At 40.7% G+C, this 27,068-nt stretch overlaps 3 protein-coding genes across 4 annotated transcripts in view; 1 reads left to right on the top strand and 2 right to left on the bottom strand.

Annotated features, from left to right (window-relative positions):
* LOC126383955 (major histocompatibility complex class I-related gene protein-like) overlaps nt 1-21,648 on the bottom strand; it is a 47,258-nt gene extending 25,610 nt beyond the window's left edge. Inside the window, exons 1-8 of one of the 2 annotated variants that reach the window (XR_007569204.1) lie at nt 21,585-21,648; nt 21,134-21,403; nt 17,681-17,959; nt 14,765-15,067; nt 12,781-12,885; nt 11,273-11,329; nt 10,221-10,263; nt 9,005-9,947 (exon numbers count right to left, since the gene is read on the bottom strand). Coding sequence is in view for 1 of the 2 variants with exons in the window: in XM_050034732.1 (XP_049890689.1) it covers nt 14,848-15,067; nt 17,681-17,959; nt 21,134-21,403; nt 21,585-21,633 (818 nt within the window). In the remaining variant the exon portion in view is untranslated. Of the gene's footprint in view, nt 1-9,004; nt 9,948-10,220; nt 10,264-11,272; nt 11,330-12,780; nt 12,886-14,764; nt 15,068-17,680; nt 17,960-21,133; nt 21,404-21,584 lie in introns of those variants that run through there. The other variant, XM_050034732.1, reaches the window with a different exon arrangement.
* On the bottom strand, nt 5,880-7,457 carry LOC126383978 (histone H3.v1-like). The gene is made up of 2 exons (XM_050034776.1): nt 6,849-7,457; nt 5,880-6,641 (listed from the first exon to the last, which is right to left on the bottom strand). Exons 1-2 carry the CDS (start codon nt 7,112-7,114, stop codon nt 6,623-6,625), a joined length of 285 nt encoding a protein of 94 aa, XP_049890733.1. The 5' UTR covers nt 7,115-7,457; the 3' UTR covers nt 5,880-6,622.
* Nucleotides 12,605-27,068, top strand: part of LOC126383951 (gastrula zinc finger protein XlCGF26.1-like) — a 141,124-nt gene continuing 126,660 nt past the window's right edge. The window contains exon 1 of the mRNA XM_050034725.1: nt 12,605-12,614. The gene's annotated coding sequence lies outside the window, so the exon portion shown is untranslated. The remainder of the gene's footprint in view (nt 12,615-27,068) is intronic.

The following is a 27,068-nucleotide window of genomic DNA, read 5'->3' on the forward strand; positions in this document are numbered from 1 at the left end:
CGCTGGAAAAAATATTTTATTCACGGACCGTTTATTGAGTTATTACCTTATTTTTATACAGTCTATGGTTATTACAGACACTAACGGTTAGCCCAGCTAATCTACGATAACCATGTTAACGTGCACACGGAAATAGTAACGTTTATTCAGTCATTGTGTTTATAGACTTAACAAACATCAGATTAGTCTAAACGGTGATACAGTGATGTGAAAAATTTGATATATAGCTAAACTCTGCTGGTTTTCTTCCCGAAGTATTTGTAAACAACACGGCGATTCCCTGGGGGCACCGCCGGAAGTGAAGGGCGTGAGGCCCCTGCACTTCCGTTAGTCGAAAAACTCCGGGCCGTGCCTCCAGAGGTAAAGGAAGAAAATTTTTATTTATTTATTTATTTATTTATTTATTTATTTCACCTATGGATTTCCAGATTGGATTCCTACAGGAAAAGCAACTTGGCCTCTTCCTGTTTTCAACATTNCCGTTAGTCGAAAAACTCCGGGCCGTGCCTCCAGAGGTAAAGGAAGAAATTTTTTTTTAATTTATTTATTTATTTTACCTATGGATTTCCAGATTGGATTCCTACAGGAAAAGCAACTTGGCCTCTTCCTGTTTTCAACATTCCGTCATAACAAGTGTGATTCAAACCGCGACTGAGTGTCGGTCCATGACTGGGTTCCTCCAACAAGAGTCCAAAGACGGAGCAGGTCGGCTATGTTATGATATTGTTATGAATAATTGAGTAAAGAGGCCTTTGCGAGGACAGCTACGTGTTCTCTTCCTGGTTGAAAACAGCTGTTATCACTACAACAACCACAGACGCATTCGGCTGAAGGTCGCCAGTTAACAGGGTCGCGAGTAAATCTGAAACACCGGCGTGTTTGCTTTGGTAACAGTGGAAACATTAGCACGATAATACGAAACTTTACATTTGACACTTGGCCAAATTTGAGTCCTCATTAGGTCTTCGCATATATATCGCTATAAAGCTATATAACGTTACAGAGGTGAAGCAAAAATGAAGCATAGTTAGGTCAAATATCCTGCATATTTCCTCCGATATGTCCGTCCCTAGTCAACAGCTAACATCAATTATAATACATCTTGACCTTTACTGATATAACAGGAAATGCGTGTACCCTCTGAGACCCACTCATGTATGATAAAACGCTCATCTCTTTAGCTATGTGGGTCCGAGCACCTCCACCCCCAGTAAGAGGCAGAGACCGGGGAAAAAGCATGTGATAGCTCAATCACTGTCAAGTATTGGAGGTCCATCATCTGATACTCTTTCTAACCAGTCAGTATTCAGTGTCATATTGTTTTTTATTTTCATTTCACATGCTGAAATGTTTTTAGTAGTCTAAAACAAATACAGTGTCTACAGAGAGGACCTCCCACCTATTGAGGAAGGAACAGTGCATGTTGAGAGCACCATGGATGCCCCTGAAGACCTGCAGGAAAGGTAAATAAAGCCTCACAAGCCTCATAATAACATTGAAGAAAAGAAAATTCATTGAACATATACTTTTTTAGTGTAGTATCTACGATCCACACCTATGGTGACAGTCATCTTTTTTTCCAAAAGTATACAGAACATGAGTATCCAGGATGATGAAACCCAGACCATGGATGAACGTCAGATAAATGACCTGAGGAACAGTGTGTAAGTTCCACTGGATTTGCCTGTATAGTGTGACAAGACGTGTTGATGTGCTTTGACCGTTTATATTTTCTGTTTCAAATTTGAAAGTATTGATTGGGGTGATGGTGATGAGACTGAGGAGGAAATTGAAGGTGATGACAGTCAAGATGAAGACTACGTTCCTCGTATTTGTATTCGGTATGTTACCATTTGATTCACATTGCTTCATGATGTTCCACTTGATAAGAATCTTAACAGTGTTATGAACACAGAAACAAATATTGCTCAGAATCATTCTCTCTCCTTAGACAGTCACTTAACTTGAAACACACACAAAAGATTAATTCTCAGAGAACAGCCTCCAAGGGCAACCTCATACAATAAATAATGTAACAATTTATGTAATTATGACTGCTTCAACACTATGTGCAATCATATACATTTTGAATTAATAGGTAATGTATAAGTAGCAACTGTATGCATCTGTTTCATGTCTATAGGATGGGTGGAGCATTGCAGGCACCACCACACCTTGACAGTCTGCCTGTAATAGATGCCAGTGAGGCAGTACATGACATCCCAGAGATAGAGCCTCCATCAGTTGACCTATCCCTGCCTCAACCTCCCAGTTTTCCTAATAAACTGGATGTCATAACAGAGGATGACCTAATCGGGAAACGTGCCTCCATCACCTATGAGGACTGTCTGAAGCAGCTAGCAATATTCCTTGCGCTGCCTGTCTAAAAGTGCCCATACACATGTGGTGTCAGCCAAGTGGAATGTCAGTACCGCCCCCCCTTTGAAGTTTCTATAACTCACAGGGGTACTGCAAGCATCATGGAATGGGTGAGTGGTTGTAATCACACAACATTGCAAACTAGTAGTTGTTTCTGTGTTAGAGGCATTGAAAATGGTTTTGTAACACTTGATTATGCTTTCAAAGTTGTTCATATCTACTTATTATTAGAAGCACATCTGTATTTGTATTTTGTAATTTCAAGTAATTTGTGTCTCATTCATTGCCAGACCTGTCCTGATGGCCATGTTGTATGGAGATGGAGCTCACAGCCCACTGTGAAATACAGGATACCGGCAGGGGACTTCATGTTGGCCGCCAACATCTTGCTCTCAGGGAACAACTATGCCAAAGTTGCTCTACTGTTCTGTTTCATGAACATGGGGATGGTGGACCATAGTTCCTTCTACAGTATTCAAGACACGTATTGTGTTGATACTATCAAGGAATGTTGGGAAGAGAAGAGGGCAGAAAGCATACATCGCCTACAAAACAGAGATGTGGTGATAGTAGGTAATGTGAAGTGTTTTTTAAATTCTTTTAGGCTTCAGTGGTTTGTTGAAGTGTGAATGTGATGTTCATTGAAAATAAATCATTATTTACTCTTTCAATAGCGGATGGAAGAATGGACAGTCCTGGGCACTGTGCCCAGTATTGTACATACACTGCCATGAAGAATGATTCCCGGGAAATCATTTCCATCATCACAGTGGACAAAAGAGAAACTGGGAGAAATTCAGTCATCATGGAGAGAGAGGCATTTGTGCGCGAACAGTCGATAGGCTTCTGAATGAGGTGAAGCTTGTGGAGGTCCAGATCTCTGTTTATGTTAGGAATATTACTGGAAAAAATAATTGTAGTCATCATTTTATTTATTGTTTGGGGAAAAAAACTGTATTTACTATACATAATGTTAATTTAATTTTCCTGAATTAGACAAAGGAAAATACAAAGACCTAGAGATGCATCACAGCTTGGACATGTGGCATGGGGCCAAGAATTTGGCCAAAAGAATCCATTCTGTAAGTGTATTTTTCATTACAAAGACTTTTTGCATGATAACTTAACTTGTGGTTTGTTTTGATGACTGTTTTATCTGTACATCCTAGGCTGCACAGGTCAAAGGTCAGTCCAGCTTGTGCCATTGGTTGAAGGATATCGTCAACTGCTTTTGGTGGTGCTGCAAAATGGCAGATTCGTACCAAGAATTCATGGTAAGTTGTCATGGTTTGGAAAATACTTGATTGTCATGTTTTGGGAAAAGTCTATCGTAAATGAATAATAAAGGTCGAGCTCTCTGAAGTAAACATGCAGTGTAATAACAATAAGCTTGTTGGCAAAGGTAAAATAAAGTACATATGTTTCTATGGTGTTAGACAATACATTATTGATTAAAGGTTACCATTGGTTGCTACTGTGACAGGTCATTGTGGACAGTGAGATGACTCCCACTTATATGACAGCAGTTAGAAGCAGCAACATCAGCAGTATATCATGTACATGCGTGCTTGTTTTTGCAAGTACATTATTTTACAGATACTGCCAACAACAAGTGTGTATTTTTATTTTATAAGCGTGCTCTCAAGAAGTACTCAAATCAGTCTGTGAAAAAATGCAGTTGTTTATATAGTTTTCCTAGGAGCTGTGGCTTGGACTAATACATCATGTCACCAGTGAACACAAGTGGGTGCTGGGCAGCTGTCAGCATGTGGACCTGGAATCTGGTGGAACTCAGCAGTGGCTTGTGAGAGGCTCCATGGCACACAATGCCCTCAAAGCCGTCGTTACTAACAAGCGGTGGCTGAAAGAGGTCCACAAAAACCTTAAATTTAGGTAATTTGACTGTGTCTTTTCTAATAAGTATGTTTACATAGCTAGAAATTAATTTACTAAATCTTGGAAAATGGTTGTCCCCACCTACAGGTCCACTGCTGATCTGGAGTCTTTCCAGAACCACATTCTTATGTATGTAAGTAAGCGTACAGCATTTAGCCCACCGGTGTTTGAGGCCCGAATGGTGCTTGCCGCCATGGATTACAATTTCCATAAGGACAGGCCAGAATTACTGAAATCTGATGGAGGCAAATAGTAAGTCACTTGCTCATTGCTTCATGCATTTTTTGTATATTTAATGGATTAAATCCTCATGAAAATTCTAAAAACCATGGTTTTGGGAATATACTGTAAGACATCCTGCCCATCACCTTTTTGACCTTTTGACCTCTGGGCGGCGCTATTAATCAATCAAATCCCACTTCAACAGATTCTCAGCTTCCTTTCCTGGGCCATAGAACTGCAAATACTCAATGACAAGGACTCATACACTCACAAGCATACATACACATTTGCATTGACTCCTCTGCCTAATTAAAAATTGGGACTATTTATTGCACTATATTTATTTATTTGTTACATATAACTATTTAATAAGTTGTCTTAACTGTTAAAACATTGTGCCTACATGTATGTTCTTTATCTAACTTTTTATTGATACACTGGTTTTCCTGGTGGAGCACCCACAATTTCATTGCACCCTATGGTATAATGTCAACAATGTCTAATCTATTATATTCTAATTACATTTCTTCCCCTCTCTCCCCTCTGCTTCTACTTATTTCAGGTACAAGAGGCTGTACAAGAAAAATGCCAGGAGGTACATGCTCTACACTGTAAAAGCCGCTAAAACATATGAGTACATTCCAGAGTTGCAAGCCAGGATTCTGCAGAAGAGACAGGTTGGCAAGGGGATGCCCAGAAAGAGGTCACTTCGGCCTGATGACCCCAGAACACTTGGCCTGCTTCCCCTTGTGCCGGCACCAACTGTGGAGGAACTCCTGCACACCAAAGTCAGGAGAGGTCTTGGTAAGTGGAATGTCCTCACTTCTTACCCATCGGGCTACATAAGACACTCTACAAGTTAGATCTCATGTGTAACATAACTTTATGCACAGACAAGAAATCTGTATTTTTACATATCTCTGTGCCAGTGTTTTAATCCATGGATTTTTCATTTTATTTGTTTTTCTCCTCAGCTCCTGCAGTCCAGAGTGACTAAAGAGCAGCAAGAGCAGTGTGGAGCCTCAATACTTTCAACACATTGTCATTAGACATATTGTAAATTTTATTTACTCTGTGTTTACTATGTGTTTACTCTCTTTTGTTATTGGTGTTTATTGTAAATTTAGGGATGTTATTTTGCAAAAACCATCTGCTCAGTAAAATGAAGTCGCCATATGATCTGTAGTGTGTGTTATTTATACTTCATCTTGAGGTTTATTGAACTATTTTCAAACTGAAATGACTGAAAGAGGACAGAATAGCTAAATCTTTACTTCTACATTTATATTGTAGTTAGATCTTCACCACTATACCATATTTTATATTTTTTGGTAATGACAATGTTCTGAGTTTTTTGGTTTGTTTTTTAGAATTGGACATAATGAACTGTCACAACATATGATAATGTTCTGATTTCAGCATTTCTGGTATGCTATCATGGTCAAAGACATAGCAGTGCTATTGTGAATAGGCTTTTTTTTATTGAAAAACAAAAACAAAGAATCATTACAATTGCACTAAAATCCAATTGTATGTACAGTATATTGAGACAATAAAAAATAAATAACAATTAACAATAAATAAATAACAATTGTAACAATAAATAATGGAAATATGAACAGTAATGCAAACATGCAGGAAAACAATAGGGTCAAATTGGATCAAATAGTGGGCACAAAGCCTGTGTACTGGCCCTGAGGATCAGGGTATTTGTCCCTAATTCTCCATACGCAGCAGCTAGGGATTACGCAACGGTTACCCTGGCCCAATGACCCATGCTGCCAAAATATATACTGCCGATAGGCAGCATATCGGAACTCCCTGTTGTCGTCCCCTGGCTCTCTAGCATCACCAACCACCAACACGTCATTCCTGTACCGTCTGTGAAGGTCCAGACAGTACAGGGTGAAGTGTGGCAGTTGGCTGATGCAGTGGATAAGACCCTGGCCACAGCATTTTCTCTCTGCATCTGTGGCCATCTCCCTGCTGTTGCCTTAGGTGCACCAAGGAAGAGCAGCCGCTGGTGGAGGAGTAGGGGTGTCCCTGAAGATCTCTAGGGCATCAAAAACCAACCCTGGCTCCCGAGAAAAAAGCTGGGTGGCCAGCAGTCTTAGCTCCACTTCCCTCATCTGCTGAATGAATGCCTAGGTAAACACATCACAAAAGAAACAATGTTATGCATTTCAGCTTATTAAAAAAAAACTGACATCCATATAACACTGCCTCCGACCCATATAATTCAGATGGTCTACACTAAAGGTCTTGCTTATAGCCATGATGTCACTGCAGTAATGTATTCATTTAGCACAGTTTTAGCATACTCTATGAAAACCTCTTGTGGAAACACTAACCTCTGTTTGAACCCTTCTGTCATTTTGGATTCCCTGGATTCTTTCCTCATCCTCTGCATCTCTGCCTCCTCTCCTCCCTCTGCTTCCTCTGCCACCTCCTCTGTCACTGGGACCGGCACTTTCTCCTCCTCTTCCACCTCTCTGTTGTCTGCCCCCTGGAACAGGAGCTGCTCGCTCTTCTTCTCCTCCTCCTCCTCCTCCTTCTCCTCCTCTTCCACCTCTCGCACTTCTCTTCCTCTGTCTGCACCGGTCACCTGGCTCATCATCAGCCTCAGCCTTCACTTGGTAGTGAATAGCTAGGGTCTGTATCAGGCTGAAACAAGTCAAAATAAACATGAAATGCTAACGTTATCTAGCATTAGCTCTGTATCAGGCTGTAACAAGTCAAAATAAACAGGAAATTGTAACTTTATCTAACGTTAGCTTAGCGTCAGCTTGGGAGCGCCATACTGCTAAAACCACCATGTTGTTCAGTATTGACTAGAAACTTTATTTACTTACAACTTAAAGTGTAGGACTCGTCGCTTGCCATGGTCGCTCCTCGCTCGTTGCTTGACGGATGCGCCAACCTATCTGGCAACCTCGAGTCTGTAGGGGAGGGGGGGCAGACACGACTCGCGGCAGTATTTTGAATTTGAGTGCAGTACCCGTTTTGGCCACATTCTTACATACAGCACCTTTAAGGCCAAATCCCAATATCCCCCCTTACCCACTACCCCTTAGCCCTTGGCCCTACCCCTAGCCCTTGCCCACTACCCCTTGGCCCTTGAAATGAAGCAATGAGGGGTAGGGGTTGAAATCATTCCCTAGGAATTGGGACACCACTCACTACGTCACCGCCCCGGTTACGTTCACGCATACGTAACTATTTTAAACGGGAAGCTGCCAGCCATCTACATTTCCAACCGGCATCTACAATGGAGTCTTCAGTTGAGTTCATCCTACCGATCGCGTTTGCTGTATTCATCATGCTTCATTCGACAGGGGACTTCTGCTAGCTAGCTAGCTAACCAGCTAACATTACGAGGCAGCATAGTTATACTAGCTGGCGTGTTAACGCAATGTGAAAATTCCGACAATTTTGCAGAACAGGACAGATTACAGACGCCAGATAGTGCGAGCTAGCTAGCTAGCTAACAAGCAACCTGACGACGGTAACGTTAGCTAGCTGGCTAGCTTTCTGTCAACTCCAATCAAGACATTGTGAATAGCAATAAAAAAATCGTTATACCGTTCTCTACACAAATACACAGTTATTCGCAAACGTTTTTACAAAAGTTCCATGTTTATTTGCGAAATTATACGTATATGTATGAACTTTTTTCCCTGTCTCTTGCTTGGTGGTAGCCATGGCGACGTCTACCCCTCGCTGGCAAGTCAGCATCTGAAATCCCTCGCTCCAAAGGGCTAGTTTCATACCCACTACCCCTCGTTATGCCCCCTACCCCTACACGCAAAAAGGAATTGGGACACCCCTACCCCTCGCGGGAACGCGCAAATCTAGGGGTAGGGCCAAGGGGTAGGGCTAAGGGGGGGTATTGGGACGGGCCCTAAGAGCTGGAAAGACAGGAGGGGGGGTGGATGGGTCCAACAAACCCTGGACCTTGCAAGGGAGCCAGCTGTTCACTCTCTGTGTCAGTTTAAAGCCAAACCATGATATTTTTTTCTCAACCTAACCATGTGCTTTTGTTGCACAAGGAAATAAATGTAAAACCAGGTGCATTACCGACTTTGTGAGTGTATTTTGAAAAAGACTTAATGCATCTGATGAGCAGAAACTGTATATTTCATACAAGCATAGATTGACATGCTGTTCTGAAACATCAACAACAGATGCAGGAGGTGACCTAGCCTAGATGTGAGAGTCCGTAACTATGACAAGCACAAATTAATACACCGGTGCTGGGGGACACACACCTGCTGGTTCCCGGTGTGCTGGTCAGCTTCAACAGCACCAGAGAGAGTTATGCATAAGAACGGGACTGTGTGCTGGTGTTGCTCTGCAGTTGTGGGGGATGTGAATAGAAACGTCCAACATACTGTTTACTATCAATTCCCAGATGTGCCGATCAGTGCTGTACACAGACATTTTTGAGGACAGGTGGTCGAGCAAAAATTATGTTCATTCATCATTATGTACTGCTCTCAGAAATGTATCAAATCAAACCAGGCTTTAATTGTCATCTCACCAAACATACAACAGTAATGCAGGTAAAACGAAATAGTGTTTGCGGGGGTCATTCCAACACGAAATTAATAAATATGAATACCATAAAATATACATCAATGAAAACCCCTAACTATCCAGCAATAAATCACAAACTAAAAGTCTAGTATGACACTCACACATCACACATCAGCAGTGACCATTTTCAGAAAAAGTGACAATTGGCAGTGGCCATGTGCAGTGCTGTGCACTATGTATAAGGTGCATGGAGCAGAGAGGCCAGTTTAACTGTTTAGCACCCTGACAGCCTGTGGGAGGAAGCTGTTAAGAAGTACTGGTCCCAGATTTGATGCTGCGGTAGTGTTTGCCTGATGGCAGCAGTTCAAAAAGCCTGAGGAGAGGGTGTGAAGGATCCCCGATGATGCTCAGAGCCCTGTTCCTGCATCAGCTCTGAAAAAGCTTGTCCCTGTACATGCCTTCATTGTCCATGTGGATGAGCCCAACAACTGTGGTGTCATCCGCAAACTTGAAAATCAGGTGCCCCTGGTGTCTTGCTACACAGTCATGTGTAAGCAGTGTAGACAGCAAAGGGCTGAGTACACATCCTTGAGGGGATCCTGTGCTCAGCGTGATTGTGTTGGAGGTCATGTTACCAACTCGGAGTGACTGAGGTCTCTCAGTCAGAAAGTCCAGGATCAAGGGACAGGTGGTGGTGTTGATGCCAAGTTGAAGCAGCTTATCTGTTAGTCTCTGGGGAATTATGGTGTTAAACTCTGAACTTGAGTCCATGTACAGGATCCTGGCGAAGGTGTTTGTACGGTCCAGATGAGACAGGACCGAGTGAAGTGTGAAGTGAAGGCGGGATACGTCCGATTTTTTTGGCCACAGGGATAATGGTGGAGGTTTTGAAGCATCTTGGGACAGTGGCTTGGCTGAGGGAGACATTCCATTAAATTCAGCTTCTTACAAACATGTGTACATGCATTAGGGCAGGGCTTGTTTTTACATTTTCTCGTGATGTTACTTTGCCATCAACACTCTTTAATTTAACCACAAAGTCAAATGTTGCCTCATTTCCTGCTGGTTCATAAATAAAATTAAATGTATGTTTTGAAATTCAATCCAAGGGGCAAGGGCTCTTACAGTCTCACAGAATTAAAACTGCAAATGAAGCTCTAGCCAAAGTTCAGTCAGGAAGACAATACCTTTTCATGCTTAGGCTGTAACTTTCTTCTGCACCCTTGAGGTCTGTAAGGTAGTGCATAATGACATGACAACACACAACAAACTTCGGGGGTTATGGAGCAGTGTGGATCAGTGTGTATGAATGAAAAATGAAAACAATAAACAGTTTATTTCAGTTGATAACATTGTAACATGTAATAATATCACACAAAATCCTGTTGGTAACAAGTTATATTGCTTTGTGACTGCTAAAACATAATATAGCTATTACTACCCCCAACACTGCTTACTACACGTAGGTGTTCCGTATTTTCACGGGTCAGCGCAATATTTATTGAATGACAGAATACAAATGTAATAAATAAAGTAACTATGTTAATAACTTAATCAAGTCAATCAATTACTTTTCTAACAAATGTTTTAAAGTGGGTCATAAAGTTGAAAATTGTCCCAAAACACACCAAAAAATGAATTCCTATAGGGTGAAAACATGCAAACAGCAGAATGAATGTTAACACTAATATTTCACTATTATTCTATTAGTCTTTTAAACAGCATAATTCTGTTCAGATATTTTTCCAAATACAGCATTTTCTTATTAAGACGTGGGATATGCTAATAGCATTCAGGTTTTAGGAGCATTCTTTGGATGAATTAAAGCCAAGTCCTTTCGAGTCATCTGTCTCAAGTCAAAGTCAAGTCTCAAGTCATGAATACAAAGTCAAAGTCAAGTCGAGTCTTTTATCAACGTTAGTCAAGCAAGTCTCAAGTCATCATATTTGCGACTCGAGTCTGACTCGAGTCAAGTCATGTGACTCGAGTCCCCCATCTCTGAAAAAAAGGATGCTAAGGAACAGTTCTATTGGTACCATCCACAACTTTTGACAACGTAACAACCTGATCTGAACTAAACTGATCTGAAGCAGGCTGCTTGGTGAAAACGAGCCTCATGCAGTTCCATCTGTTTCCTGTAGTTATACTGGATCACTGACAGATATATAAATTGTCTTTGTCAATTATTAAACTTGCAAATTATGTCACGTGAAAAGCATAGTTCAAAAACATGACTTACTCACGGTCACTCATCATTTGGGAACTGACTTTTTGTCCAATGGCGATGAGTTTGAAGCTACAAGCAGAAAATTAAGTGAAATTTAGTTCTGACATTATCAGTTAGAGCTGACACATTAAATTCTTAATACTAAAACAAGTAGGTATATATATACATATATATATATATATATATATATATATATATATATATATATATGTATATATGTATATATGTACATACTCTCCAAAAAAGAGCCCTAAGGGTGATACACAACACAGGGTATCGGGACCATACACACAGATTGTTTCTGGAATCACATATTTTGAAGTTCACTGATTTGGTTACGTTTAAAGTTTTGCAAGTTATGTACAAAGCAAGATACAATCAACTACCTAGTAATGTACAAAATAAATTTATGGAAAAGGAGGGGGGGTACAACCTCAGGGGACCATTGAACTTTAAAAAACCTGTAATGCATACAACCCTTAAAATAATGAGTATCTCCTCCTATGGTGTAACCTTATGGAATGGGCTAGAGGAAGAACTGAAACAGAGCAAAAACATCATTCAATTCAAAAACAGATTTAAACAAACAGGTACAGAGATGAAGCAGAAGGGGAAATGATCTAATTAATTACTTTACCATATCATGTCACAGTGCATACACCAAACTGTAGAATTTGATATTGTTATGTATCATATTAAAGCATCTATATAGATGCATTACCGATGTTCTTTGCCATCTAAGCTCAAATCTAAAGTTAGTATGCTGCTTATTTAACTTTAAATATTAACTGGTCAGGGGTATAAACTAGGGGTAGGGCACGACAAGCTTAGTGCTTCTCCCTATCCCCTTTTTTCGGACATATGGACTCAAAAATTGTATACAAAAAAAAAAAAAAAAAGTAGAGTTTTCTAAAAAGGGCGTCATGGTAGGATTTGTATTTTCCTTTTGCATATTCTTTTTTTCTTCTTTCTTTTCTTTCTTCATTTATATTTTCAAATGAATGTATTCTATTTGAATGTATTCTATTTTCTTTGTCCAACATCTGAAAAACTAAACTAAACTAAACTAAACTAAACTACATATATATATATATATATATATGTATATATATACAGTATATATATATATATATATATGTATATATACATATACATATATATATATATACATATATTTTTATCAAGACAAATTACAGTTTGCAGGTCCGAGTCCTGAAATACAGATGAGAGATAACAGTGATAAATGTAAAGAAAAAAAGGAAAGACATTTTATGAAAGGAAACAAAGAAAACACTTTTGCATGTTTTGCAGAATTCCCTCATAAATTTCATGGATTTCTGTTTTGAATATAAAAGTAGGAGAACAGCTCTTACACATGAAATGCAGTACATCTGTTTAGCCGCCTATTGTTTTTTGTTTTACACTTTTATTGTTTCAGAATAAATATGTTTATTCACATATTATTCTTGTGTTGAACCTTCATGTTAAATCCAGCAGTGGAGTAAAATGGCTTCACTCACCATTATTGTTTCTACTCCAGATGAAGAGCCCAGTGATGCAGAGAGTCAGAAGCAGTCCTACAACAACTCCAATCACAGCACCAGCAGGAAACTGTGAGAGAGAAACTGGAACCAAAACAGATCATTCACACTTTGTCTTCACCACTGGATGGAGTTCAGTGGGTGAGTGGGCCTTTAGTGTGGCTGGCCCTAATCTGTGGCATGCCCTTCCTCAGAGTCTGCATCAGTGCACATTGGTTTTGTCATTTAAGTCACAACTGAAAACTCTGTCTGAAACACTCTCCTTCTAGAACAGCCTTTCCTGATGTTTCATAATGTTTTTTGAATATGTTCTCTCATCTGTATGCACTTCATTATTGTTGTTGTTGCTCTTTGTTTTTGCTCATTTGTTAACGTCTGTTATGTGTTGACTGGTTTTATAAAGTATCCTTGGGTGTCTTGAAAGGCACTTATAAATAAAATATATTATTATAATTAATATTATTATTGATCTGTCACAGTTTTAAACACGTCCTTAACATCATTAAATGGTTGCAGTTCCACTCCAAAATTACTTGGTTAAGTCATGTCTCTAGTGTAGCATGCTACACATGCTAGCATACTATGCTACGTGGTTATTATGGCTGAATCCAAATGTCTAGACTTCACTGCACTTGCAGACTCGCAGACTTTGCAGGCACCTTCCCGGGAAGTCTGAGAGTGCTTAGGGCTGTCCATAGCCACAATTCATCCAGTCCACAAGGGGCCTCTAGTGGACTTTCTGCAGGGTGCAGACTTCACTGATTTAATTACCCACAATTCATTGCAATATAATATTGCAAGTTTACGTTTAAGTTATTGATAGTTTGGGCTATTAAAATTGAACTTGTATTGTGTAGGCCAGAAATAATATTCAACCACATCATGATACAGACATTTATTTAGGCTGTAGAGGCACTGAAAATACATTTTATTACTGTGGCCTATCAGGCTGTGCAGTTTAATAAGCTGAAAAATTGTCTGAATAACACAAAAGAAGGTCTTCTTATGTAAATAATGATTAGTTTATTGAGTTATAGGCTTGTCCTGATTTACAAACATTTCTGTTTTTGAACGCGTGTAGCCTGTTATATAGAGATGTATGTATACATTTTTGTTCAGTCACAAGAAAAGGCTGTACATGGGACTATATGACTATGACAGTAGCGATGAATTGACAGTTGAATGTCTCCATCGCAATATTATTATTCATTTATTTATATAGAGAGAAGTGGTGGTGATGTGGTTGGTCTTTTGGTGAAAGCAGGACGTGTAGCCCAAGATTAAGGATTAATGAATGAGGCACGGTGGTGTGGTGGCTAGCACTGACGACTCACAGCAAGAGGGCTCCTGGTTCATTCCAGGAAGGAGCCCTTCTGTGCGGAGTTTGCATGTTTTCCCAGTGTCAGCGTGGGTTTTCTCCGGGTACTTCGGCTTCCTCCCACAGTCCAAAGACATGCAGGTTGGGGACTAGGTTAATTGGTGACTCCAAATTGTCCGTAGGTGTCAATTTGTGTGTGAATGGTTGTCTGTCTCTAGTGGTGTAGTGGTAATTGATGAGGTGGGTGTACTACTAGGTAGATAGGAAGGTTACTGATGAGGAAGTGGGCATACTCTACTATGTGTTACAATGGCTTTTTAGCTGATAGGTGGGTATACTGTAACTGGATAGAAAAAGAAGTGGGTATACCCTGTATACCTGAGTATACCCTCCACTACACCACTGTCTGTCTCTATGTATCAGCCCTGTGATAGTCTGGCGACTTCTCCAGGGTGTACCCTGCCTCTCGCCCAATGTTGTTACGAAAATGGGTGGATGGATGGATGGATGGAATGAAGTATGATAGTTAATGGATAACAAACTGATTTTGAGCATAACCTCTGCAGTTAGGATCTAGGTCTAGCTTTAGTAGATAACCTAACAGGTGTGTTTTATACATTTCCATTATATTTGACTTATTCTTACCCATGTTGGTCCTGATCACTGCTTTGTCCAGTTTGGTGACGATGTCGTCCTTCACACCAGAGAGATGAAACACACAGTCGTACCTCCTCCAGTCTTCAGGTGGGACTGATGAAAGGTTCAGGTCAACACTCATCTGGAAGGATCCATCATGGTTGGGGAGGATCTCTCCGATCTCCACGTCCTCATGAATCTCCTCTCCATCTTTCCTCCAGAACATCATGGCTCTGTCAGGGTAGAAACCTGTAGCGTGGCAGCTGAGTGGAGAGGAGGGAGACTTCTGGAGGAGAGACACTGAGGGAAGGGCTGCAGAGAGAGAGGAGTGGGGGTAGAGAAAGATTAGATGGCGAACATGAACGGACAGACGAAGAAATACGAGAAGAAATCAAGAGAAGGAATAAATACAAACAATTAAAGATGTGTTAGCTTAAAAACATTACAGTTGCATGTGCAGTGATTCTCTTTACTGGCTCATATCAGTTGTAAATAAGTACATGTGGCAACAGGACTAATGTTGTGTCTCACATGTGATACTTCTCTACTTATACCTGCTATTTTGAGTGCTGAGTGCGCTCACGCTGAGCAGTATGGTGAAATGCACTGCACTATGGATAGCCAGATGGTAGACTAGTAACGATCAAAAAGAGAGAGTGGAATATTTGACACTTTTCGCCCTCAATGGTTGCCATGTTGCCATCAACTTGGGCAGGACCACAAACCGTTTCAAACTTGTGAAATGCTGGGCATATACTACGGTCCCCCTCACTCCCACTGCTTCCTCTAATCAGCTGACTATGGATGTTCACACTTCTAATTATCCAATCAAACCTTGCCACGATCTCTATTAGCCAACCAGGATGCTACTGCAAAATTTTAAATCTGCTCTCTCCTCTGCTTCTGTCAGCCATCATTTTAGGCAGAATCACTGCGCCCTCCTCCACCCCATTCACCTCCAGCCATCGTATCCAGAGTCCAGGACAAGCTCAACAAAGACTCATTCCTCTGCTCATCCAGATCAGTACTTCTCCATCTTCTCCACATCCTCTTCTCATCTCATCTCACCACCTCTACCACCACTAGCATCTAGACACCAGGGGGTTCCCTATTTGATATGGATTCATCACCCTGCTTAAAGCATACCATCTCAAAGGGGTTTAATCGCCAAAGACTTGTGCACATGTTAATAAACATTCTTTTCACTATAAAAACGAGTCTATGTGAACAATAGGTTATCTTTGATATTCATGCATGCAAAATTGTTGTCTTCACTGTAGAAGAATTAAGTATTAATCATCATTAAACATTGGGTATAATGTTCCGCCCGGTTGCATTTTGCCAAGCAGAAGAAAAAAAGCTGTCAAATCTTGTGATCGTCATTTCTGATAAGTGCTCAGTGGCTGTGTTTGATTTAAGACAGCAGTACCCTAATAAAATTTGTACACAATGCAAGGAGGCTCAGTAGCCTACATAGTGTTTGCAGTGGGCTACATGTGAGTGCACCAATGGAATTATTTGATTTGAGACACATCATGTGAGTCTATGCCATGCCAGCAGCTGTGAGAAATTGTCCTGAGGCACAGCACCCTTTGAGCTAAATGCTAATCTCAGTTTGCATTCTCAGTGCATAACAAATTTCATCGCAATCCAGTCAATAGTTGTTGGGATATCTGAATCCTGACCAGAAAGGTCAACCCACTGGTGGCACTAAAGGAAAAGTCAAAGGATCACCTAGGTCAGTAAAATTAATCTTCTGGGGATCTTGAATATCTGTCCAAATTTTACGACGATCAATTAAAAAGGTTGTTTGAAAATTTCATGTGTAGAGCACTCAAACATGTCAGTCTCTACTGATTGGTGAGATCTAAATCAAATGTTCCTGCCACAGAAAACGATCAAAAGAAGGTAATGTCAGACTGATTGGAGTGAAAATACAATGGCAGTTCAATCAGTTGCATGGTGTAGCTATTGAGCAAGTGTTCTTCATTCAAATAAACACAAAAAGTTTGTGCTCTAGAAAAGGATCAGCACTCAGTGAAAAACCTCCTAAGCCCTATGATAAGCTAATATGGCAAGGCTTAACTATACAGACCAGTGAGCAGTGATAACTAACATGTCTTTGGGGTCATCAGGTGGGAACCTCCTGTCACCAGTGTTTCGTCTAGTTGGTCCCACGACACCTCCAGGAGGCTAGACAGTGATCTCTGGCGTCCCAGAGACACTCTCCTAATGCCAGGTCTCACTGCTCCCCTCCCTGCACCAACCCAATAACCTCCTTTACCTTACTTACACATGGCTTTCTCAGCCCAAACAGCACTGCCACCTTCAACCAAACCCAGGCTCCGTACATGCGAGCTCCAGGGAGAGACAGTGCTGATACTACCTTTCCTAGCACATTCACCATACTCTATTTCACACGCTACATGGCATAACTCCAGTATAAGCTATATAAGTGAAGGCCAAACTGTTGGGGGTCACTCTTGAGGGAACACTTTCATGGTTGCTAAAATGAGTAGAGGCATTTCAGTTATCAGAAAGTGTGCTTATGTTTTTTTTGAACAGAGATGACAATTAAACAAGCTGTCTGTCTTGTCCTTCACTGGTCTATGAGATACAGTGCGGAGGGGATGCATGCCAGCCATGGATGAGGATAGAGGACAGATCCAGCCTGATCCAGTATTAATGAAATATGTGTGCCTTAAGAAATCCCACACACCTATATTCACAGACACACACTGTTAATAGACACCATCATGAAACCAGACATGCCTGCATGGGAAGCTTTGTGCTGCCCTTACCGAAGTAGTCATTACTGCGGTAACGACTTATTAGGATCCTGATTAAGGAATAAAGAATAAAGTCTGAGCAGGCTGTATGAACATTGCTGTGTCCATGAAACTACATCAGATTATGCTATTCTACCTTTTCTCTGCAGGGAGCTCTTTCCAAATGCCAAATACATCTTCAGCCACTCAGGACAAATGTTTGTGAGGTACATCTCATAGTATTTAAGTCTAACTTTCTCAGTGTCCCATCTCAGTTTGGTGATGACAGCCTGTGGTTTCGGAGCGACCCATGTCAGTGTCTTCAGGTCCAACGCTAGGAAGTCTTCTCCATTATAACCGTACTGATTGAAAGCATTATCCTCTCCAGTCTCATCGTCCCACTCACAGCCAAACATCCTCTGTAGAATGTGGTCACCTGCGAGAGAAACAGAAACCGAGACTGTAAATAATGATGTACAAATAATATCTCCAGTGGAAATATAACCTTAAACATGTTGTACATTGCATCATGCACTGCTATCCTCCCAGTCACGTGATGTGCTAATGATTCAAGAGCAGATGATCAATGCATTTTTACTCAGTGTGAGTGATCAAACCCAACTTCTACTTCACAGCTTAAAAGTTACAATAATGGCTATATTCTGTAAATCCCAGATGGAAATGATCAAAATGATTGTGTCTTGCATTCTGTGTACATCAAACTGTTATATACACAAAGTCACACCATGGCTTAGGTTTTATGATGCCAGCCATGAACTACAACATCCCTGGTTGGAGTCCAGCTGGGGACCTTCGTTGTATTTCTCTTGATCCTGACCTGCTGTGATGTTATGCAGTCATCAGCAATGGTAATCACATCAGATGAGGGCAGCTGCAGTTTCTACAACCAGGTATCACAGTTACTCTAACTTCAATGGATAATGGGAAACACCATCTAAAAGCTCATTGTCTCCGATATTTGACCACAAACATTACAGGTTATAGAAATTCTTAGTTTTCTAATTAACTGTACAGATTTAGATTTTCTTAGTCTTATTTTCTACTCTGAAAGTTTATTTCGTTAACAAAATATTTATTCTGCATGTGATGAAAACTTGTATTAGCCTAGAGAGGCAATTAAAATGTATTTCAAATACTTAGGATACAGTATTAGAATCTTACATAACTTAATCTTACAAAATATTTGCTTTTTTAAACAATTACGCAGCAACACAGAATTTAAGATGAAAAGTGGGGCTTTACGATTCCCTGTTAGTCCAATTATCTGACAACAACGTCTTGTATTCCTGCTTTTTCTCTCCCTGTTAATGTGTAATTGTGAGGAAATTTTGACTACTGATGGATGGTTTGAATTCCTTCATCTCAGAGTGGGAGTTAGTTTGTGTTGGACAGGTCGAGCAAACAAGCTTAACCAGCAGCTGAGTTATGGTTGACAGTAGTAGTGATATGGCTGCTGTATAAGCAAATTGGTTTGATGGCTGATTATTAATTTGTGGCCCTGCAGAGGATTTCTTCACTTTACAACTAGGGTTCATCCCAGTATCCCTCTCTGACTCCTCTATCCTCGATCACTTGACCCAGAAATTGATTGACACCCGCCATCTTGAAGGACGTCTCAATCCGTTAAACGCGCTTGGAGGAAACCAGGGGTTCATCAGAATACCTGATCTCGCATCCACGTTTCCCTCACTTGTGTCTCTTCCTCACGTCAGCTGGATCAACTGACAGGAGGCTTTATTAACTGATATACATATATAGATATATCTATATATGTATATATAGATATATATATAAAGCCTTCTGATAGCTGATCCAGCTATCAGGAGAGCTAAGAGCTAAGATGCAAGGAAGAGACACAAGTGAGAGAAATGTGGATGCAAGATCAGGTATTCCGATGAACCCCTAGTGCTGTGTCATGGTCTGGCTTCTGTTCTCATTCACTTCATTCACCTCAGCTGTCCAGCCTGCACAGCTGCCTCCCATCATCTCATCTACTCAACAGTATTCCTGCTCATGATTCCATCATTGCCAGATTGTTGTTGTAACCACTGTGGTACTTTGTCATTGTAGACTGCTCTATGTACTATCAGTTATTTTTCCTTCAAAGTTAAGCTTGCCTGAACTTTTGCTGGGCTTTTTTGTGTCTTCAGGAACAGAACTCTCCGACCCCTCTGTCTCCCCAGCTTGTCTCACCACCAGCTTATTCCCCCATACCTTGAGCCATCTCCCAAGACACGCTCACCCCTCACCAGCCTGCCCAGCTCGGCCCTGCCATCTTCCTTCACCCCACTCCCCTCCTGCCTCTGGAGCTCCTCCACATCCTCCCACCATCCTCATCATCCTTCATTCATACAATAAATCCATCATCACTCTACACTCCCTGTCTGTGTCTGCTTTTGTGTCCACCTAGAGATCATAACAGCCAGCCTTACACCCAATGACTATTCAAGCAATGTCACTGTCACAGACAAATTTCCAATGTTGGAATAACACCATGAGTTTTACCTCAGTTTATACATGCTTCCATGATCTTGATCGTTTTAGGTGTAAGGTGGTCATTAAACTCAGTTTGAGCTATTTGAAGTCAGTCTTTTTTCATTCTGACATTCAAATAAAATCAGTTTTTCCAAAATTCAAAGTTTTTAGTCTTGGCTCACACAAAGAGTGAAGTTAAGTAACCAATAGCTGTGCTCTCTCCAGCACCAAATAGGAAGCAGCAAACTGGGTAGAAAGTAAAAATAGAGGGGACTCTGGGGAGGCACAAGGACGTAAACAAGTCTTGGTTCTCTTGGACTGTGGAAAAGAGGAGGAACTGATGGAATGAACAAGGGTGTTTAATTCGGCGTGTATCTGATCCACCAACAAGCTCTTATTTTAGAGAGAAATCCAAATTTTTTAAAAGGTTCACTTCTCATTCCCAGTCTCCTTTTGCTAAAATAGCACATCTATTATTTGCAGGCTGTTGGTGAGTTATGGCAACATTGTCCACAAATACAACTTGAATTCGCTTTTACATCTGGAACCTCCAGCCTACAACGGGCTTGAGACACGCCCTCGTTGAGGACTTGGCTCAGATTCTGGAGTTACTCTCTTATCCTGAAGCCTCCTTAAGGAATCTGATGTGTGGAAACCTCTTGCGACCGCATGCCTTTGCTGACGTCGACCCCAGCAGAATTCAAACCCTTGACCTTTTGCATGGAAGACGAGTGCTCTGAGCACTACACTAGGTATCTTGATCAATTATATTGATGCCGAAATGACAAGAATACTGAAAACATATCAAAGCTTTTATCTTGTGACTCTAGAGTTATGTGTTTTTGTTGACATGTAAGAAGTTTGCTGCAAAAGTTTCCACCAGACACAGGATGAGAAATAATCTCAAAAGGAATCTAGTTTTCATCCTGAAAAAGGTTACCCTGTAAGATCCCCAGTCTTTGAAAAATCTTATAGTATGTGACTGAAAACTCACAGTGTCTTTAGATGTGAGAAGCTGTCACACTTTAGTCTTTTCAAAAGTCGTCTGATGTATGGTAAGCATAAAATGCACAACAGTTTAGCAGTGAAAAGTGAAATAAACCAAATACTCTACCTCCACTTTGGTTGAAGCGCTGCTTCAAACTGTGAATTGTGGCTTTGAGGAAATTAGGTTCATTTTCAAGACACTGTCGAGTGTACCACTCCAAGTGCTGAGGATCATTTTCTAATAATTCTTTGGCCCAGTCCTGTTTTGGTTCTGCTATCTTTTTGTTGGTGTCGCAGTAACCCACCAAAAGGTCATCAACCACTGCAGCAGCCATGAACTCTGACAGATTCGGGACTCCAGATGAAGCAGTTAAGAAAAACCTCAAGGAGTGTTTCACTGTGGGACAGACAAGATTAATAAATATACATATGATACATATGATGTATTCAGTCAATTTAAAAAACATCACTTACCAAGTTTAGGTAACAGTGAAACTAAATCAGTGTAAACAACTGTAGCTAAGCAGGAGCAAAATGCAGAACTGAGTGGAAAGTGAAGATTTAAAATGTGATCTTACCTGCAGATGACAAATGACAGGAAAGAAGCAACAAAAGTAACTTTTTCATCTTGTTTTGACGAAGACGTGTGGGTAAGGGACAAACTGGTTCAGCTGTTTGCTGTTCAATGTGTCTTCCTGGCAGAGGGAGGTGGGAGTGTCTCTGTTCTGACTTGAAGTGGGCAATGAAACAGAAGTTGTTTCACTTCTGTGTAGATCACTGTTTCAGCACATTGTCTCAGAGCATGTGACAAATGAGAAATACCGTGTGACTTTGACATCTGACACGTCACATGTCACTGGTGCTTCAGAAAATGTTTTATTCAGTTTGATAGTTTTGCAGTAAACTCTGTGATCGTCTCATTTGTGGGCTAAGAACAAAAGAGAATAATTAGATTTCAGCACATGAGCCCACAGTGACACAGAGCCTGAACTACAACAAATAGGGGTGTGCATATTTCTCTAGGTTTTATTGGACAGTGCACTAATTATTTTTATTTATTGAATTATTTTACTTAAACATATTGTACAATAACATTCACATTCATAAGTCAACCCTCCTTTGAAATTGTAACACCCTCCACCAATATCTAAAATCTATTAATGACAAAGATGAAAAAATGGTGTCTACATTTGAATAAAGAGCTAAATAAATATAAATGTAAATATAAATAAATGGTTACTGAGGTTTTGTGGCTAGTGATGGGCTTGTGCATTACAATATTTCCACATGAATAAACATGAATTGGATCAGATGATGCTGTCACAATCAAACCAATAAGATGATTTTGCATGACCAGGGGTCTCATTATAAACATGGCATATGCACAGAACGAGACCTGAAATAGGCATCTATAAAAAACATACTTGACACGAAGATGTATGCACCTGTACCAAAACTCTGACCCCTGTGTACTAACATTTTGGAGACAGGGGAAATTGGCAACACGAATGGCGATGATGTTGTGCAGAGGGTGGTTGCAGTTCCTGAGGGCGGCCTGCACCTTGCTATGTGTGCGTCTCTCCACCACAGTCTCCACTGAATCCAAGCTCCTGCCAAGTACTGAACCTTGCCACCACTGATTGGTAAAACATATGCAGCATGTCACTGCACACATTAAAGGACCTAAGCTTCTGGAGCAAGAAGAGCCGGCTCTGCCCCTTCCGGTACAGGGTGTCTGTATTAGTAGGGATGCAGCTGATACTCGGAGTGGAGTGCACATCAAATAGCTTTAAATAATAGCAAAACAGAGCATCAGCAGTTTCCAGTAATATCTTCCAACACTGTAAAAACTGATCACCATGCACAATTTCAGTTTTCAGATAGTTATTGCGTGTAAAATGGCTGCAGTGAGCATGGCTATGCACACAAAGAGCACACTGGAGACATAGCAGTGGCTGCCACACACTTTTCCTTCTCTAGTCACCTTACGTACATCTTCACCACCTGCATACTATATGGAACTATATGGATTGCATAAATTGGTAAAGTCTGGGGGAAAAAAGCCACACTTACTGCACAGTTATTGAACTCCATATCCTCATTTTGAGTCCTAATCATGATGCAGGCCAAGCTCGCAACAACAAACTTAGATAAATGAATGAATTGCGTTCACCTATCAAACTGTCATCTTATAATATCCCGTAATATCCCAGCGTTGAGGATTCACTGTCACAATCATTTTGGTGCGGTGTGAAGCAATTGTTCTTAATGCTGTAAATATATAAAAACTGAAGTGACAATCGGTTGTTATTGTGATCCACTCTTGAAATCCATCAATGCTCAAAAGGTGCCTTGCATTGACCCTTTATGGTTGGATGTGGACATGGGAGCACATGGGAGAAGTTTTTCTTGTAGGCTTTCTCCAAGAAATCTATTTATTTGGATTCTTAACCAGGAGATCCCCTTCTGGTAGAAAGCCCTCGAGGACAGTGTCTCGTAACTGAGGACAATTCCAACCTGATTTGGGATTCGTAAAAGGAAATTGCGCACTGTCAGGCCTACGCATGGCTTTATAAGTCAGAATATTTTTTGGCACACATAATTTTCTGCTTTTTTTTTGTGCATACACTTTTAGCATGGATCCTACACACTGTTTCATAAATGAGACCCCAGGTATGTTGGAGACATTTCCTCCAGAAAACTGTTACAAAGAGTATCACAGCTCTTCAGGACAGTCCACAGACTGATTACAGCAGTACTGTGGGGCAAAGAAGTAGACAGTGACATCTGGTGGCTTTAATTGGATATGGCAGCAGAGAGCCAGTAGAGTGCCCCAAGAATGAGTTCTACAACCCAGACCGTCAATAAATCTGCTTTCTTCAACCTGAAAAATATTTCTTGACCCTCGCATCTCTCTCTGACTCCGTGGCAGACACCCTCATTTACGCCTTCGTCATATCTATTGCAATGGAGTCTTGTCCAGGGTTCCCAACACGGCGCTGAACAGGCTCCAGTATGCGCAGAACTCAGCTGCCAGGGTTCTCACCCATACCTAGCCCGAGCATCAGATCACCCTCACCCTTTTCCAACTTCACTGGCTTCAGGTCAAATCCCGCATCCACTACAAACTCCGCCTTACCTACATATCCCTGAACAGTCTTACCCCGAGTATCTGTTTGACCTCCTCCACCCTAAATCCTGTCCCAGACGTTACAGTCTTTGAATCTAGGTCTGCTCTCCACCTCCTAACCCAGCCTGCAAATTTTTGGTGACAGAGCATTCAGTGCGGCTGGCCCCACGATCTGGAGCTCTCTCCCAGCAAAGATCCACAAAGTTCCATCTCTGGACATTGACAAAAAACTGCTGAAGAGGCTTGTGGCCTCTGGCTCACTGCTCACCAAAAAAAATTATTATTATTTCCGTTCTTGTTTTTTTGTTAATTTATTGATTTTATGTTTTCTTACCCCGTAAAGCAGCCTTGGGTACCCTGAAAGGCGCTACATATATCCATAATAAGTTATTATTATTATCATGAAAGTTCAGTACTCACTGGCGTGCAGGGAGGATTATTAGACCCAATCTAAAATATTGTTGACTCACAGGCTCAAACTGAGAGAGAGAACAGCAACAATGGCAGCTATATGATGTGCCACCAATTTATTAATCATTATTTTTTACATGAAAAAAAAACAAACAAAAAAACAAATTCTTCTCTTATGGTGACATCACATCAGATCATAGTTCACTTGGATCCATTTATGGAACCGGAGAGAGCCAAACACACTACAGCTTAGCAACACAACAAGAAAACATCTTCGCCTCTTTGACACGTCAGAAAAACACAGGTTACTTTATCACAGGTGAAGAGAGGCCGACCGAGTCATCTATTAACTTTACCTATAAACCAGTTTTGAGCATAAGAAGCAGTTTTTGCTCACAGTAAAATAACTTATATTTACATTATAGACAATAATATAGCTATGTGATTATATATACAATATACAAATAAGCACCCTTTACTGTAAATCACATTTCATTGTTTCTTTTCACACCTCAACTATGTTTGAAGTTGTCAGAAGCATCTTTGACAGAGCTACTGGCAAGCTGTTAGACTTCTAGTGGTCATGCTAAGCTAAGCTTGTCTGGGAGCTTCCTCTGCTCAGAGTTGACACTGATATCAATCTTCTCATCCAACTCTTGTAAGAACACTTAATGCTCACATAATATTCATATTACTGCAGCTATAGTCACAGATGAGTGTGTGGACTCCAGACAAACTTTTGGAGACTTTATTGAAAAGCAAAACATCAGCAACAAAAGAGAGCAATACATTTGATTTTCACATTCATTTATGGTTATCAGTACACAGGAAAATGTGCCAAAGGTTGTGTGGATTCATATAGAGGCCCAGTATTCATGTTAAATGATGTTTGACCTATCAATAGGTCCTGGGTTAGCTGTGGTAAATCTACTGAGCCCTCTGACAAGTGACACAATTCTCTTACCCCCACCTAAATATTCCACAAAAATCAAAAACATTAATTTAGCATGCATAGACACAGGAAACAGGAAATAAATTAGAAAAAAAGGTTCCTGAAAAAACAACAACAAAAAACAGACATTTGTAAAACAGACTTAATTTGGGCCCTAGGCCTTTTTGGGGTATTTTTTACTGCCTTTACTTTTAAGCTCATATCACAGTCATTATAAAGGCTACATACACATGCTATATCTTGTTTTTTTTTTTTAGGACAATCTGGGCTAATCAGATTTGCCATCATTACATGTCCTTCTATGTACCTGTATTTTATATTAATTTTTATATCAATGAAAAAAACAAATCCATGTTCATAAATTCTTACATTTTTACATGTATCTCACCATAGCAAGTTGGATGTTGACATATTCTGCCATATATGAAGAGGGGAGACTCTCTGGAATCTGGCAATATAAAGTGCAACACACACCACTGCCATACACCGCGCGTCAAAACGCCCGCCTCCATTATATTCTATGAACAAACCCACACCTGCTTCAGCCCACTGCTCTATTTCCAGCGTGGCCGGCGCTGCGAGAAAAGCCTTTTATGTACGTCTCGGCCACCGTAGTCTCACCACCCACGTTATTAAGTTTTTCAAACTTTTTTTTCACGCCGCTGCCAATGTGTGTTGAGGAGCGGCACTTGATGGCCACAGCGCCTCGCCGGCGGCAGTGTGTGTTGCACTTAAGAACCACGATGGTGGGATATTCTGTCACTTCACAGTTGTCCAAGCATGTGGTTTGTGCCAGGTGGACATGATTGCCAGTATTTTTTCATTATTGCAAGAAATTCCATTGACTCATTCACAAGTCAAAAATGTGTTTTATCTGAAAGAAACATGCAATATTTACATCTAAGGTAATAGAAAAATAGTCAACCAAGTGCAATGATGTCCTCCAAGATAATATTTGCCACTTTGCAGTGAAAAAAAAAAATCTGGACGTTTTCTTGTCGACATGATCTTGACTTACTTCTCAGTGCTCCGTGCTGCTCTTTGACCTGACCTGAATGTTTTTTTGTGGTTGTTTTTCAGTTTCAGTTATATATTGGAGGGGCATTTTGGGCATGGGGGGGGGGCACGTGTCCCCCTCAATGTATATGGTGACTACTGCCCTGTCAGGATGCATAATTAGGCTACAGTTGTCAGGGTGCGCAAAGGTGAAGTGCGCTTGTCTTGTAGAGCTGGGTTGAAAAAATCGATTTAATCTATTCGAATCGATTTTCCTTTAAATGGCACAATATCGATTCATTAATTAAAAAATTGATCTTTTACTATAACTATTTTCCTCCGTGGACGTGTTGTACAGCCGGTAGCAGACTGCAGTACTATCAACCCAGGTAGTCTCGCGAGATCAGCATTTAGCACCTGAGGTCATGGCGAGAGATCTTGCGAGACAGCTGGACACTGAATGAAGACAAGAGCAGCAAACAATGGTGGGAGCGTGTCCACTGAAGGCATGGGTCTACGGTGCGAGTATTTTCACTCGCATTTTCCCCTAAAAATATAACGCTAATAATGTAC

This window comes from Epinephelus moara, chromosome 22 (genome assembly GCF_006386435.1).
Source record: "Epinephelus moara isolate mb chromosome 22, YSFRI_EMoa_1.0, whole genome shotgun sequence".
NCBI classification, from domain to species: domain Eukaryota; kingdom Metazoa; phylum Chordata; class Actinopteri; order Perciformes; family Serranidae; genus Epinephelus; species Epinephelus moara.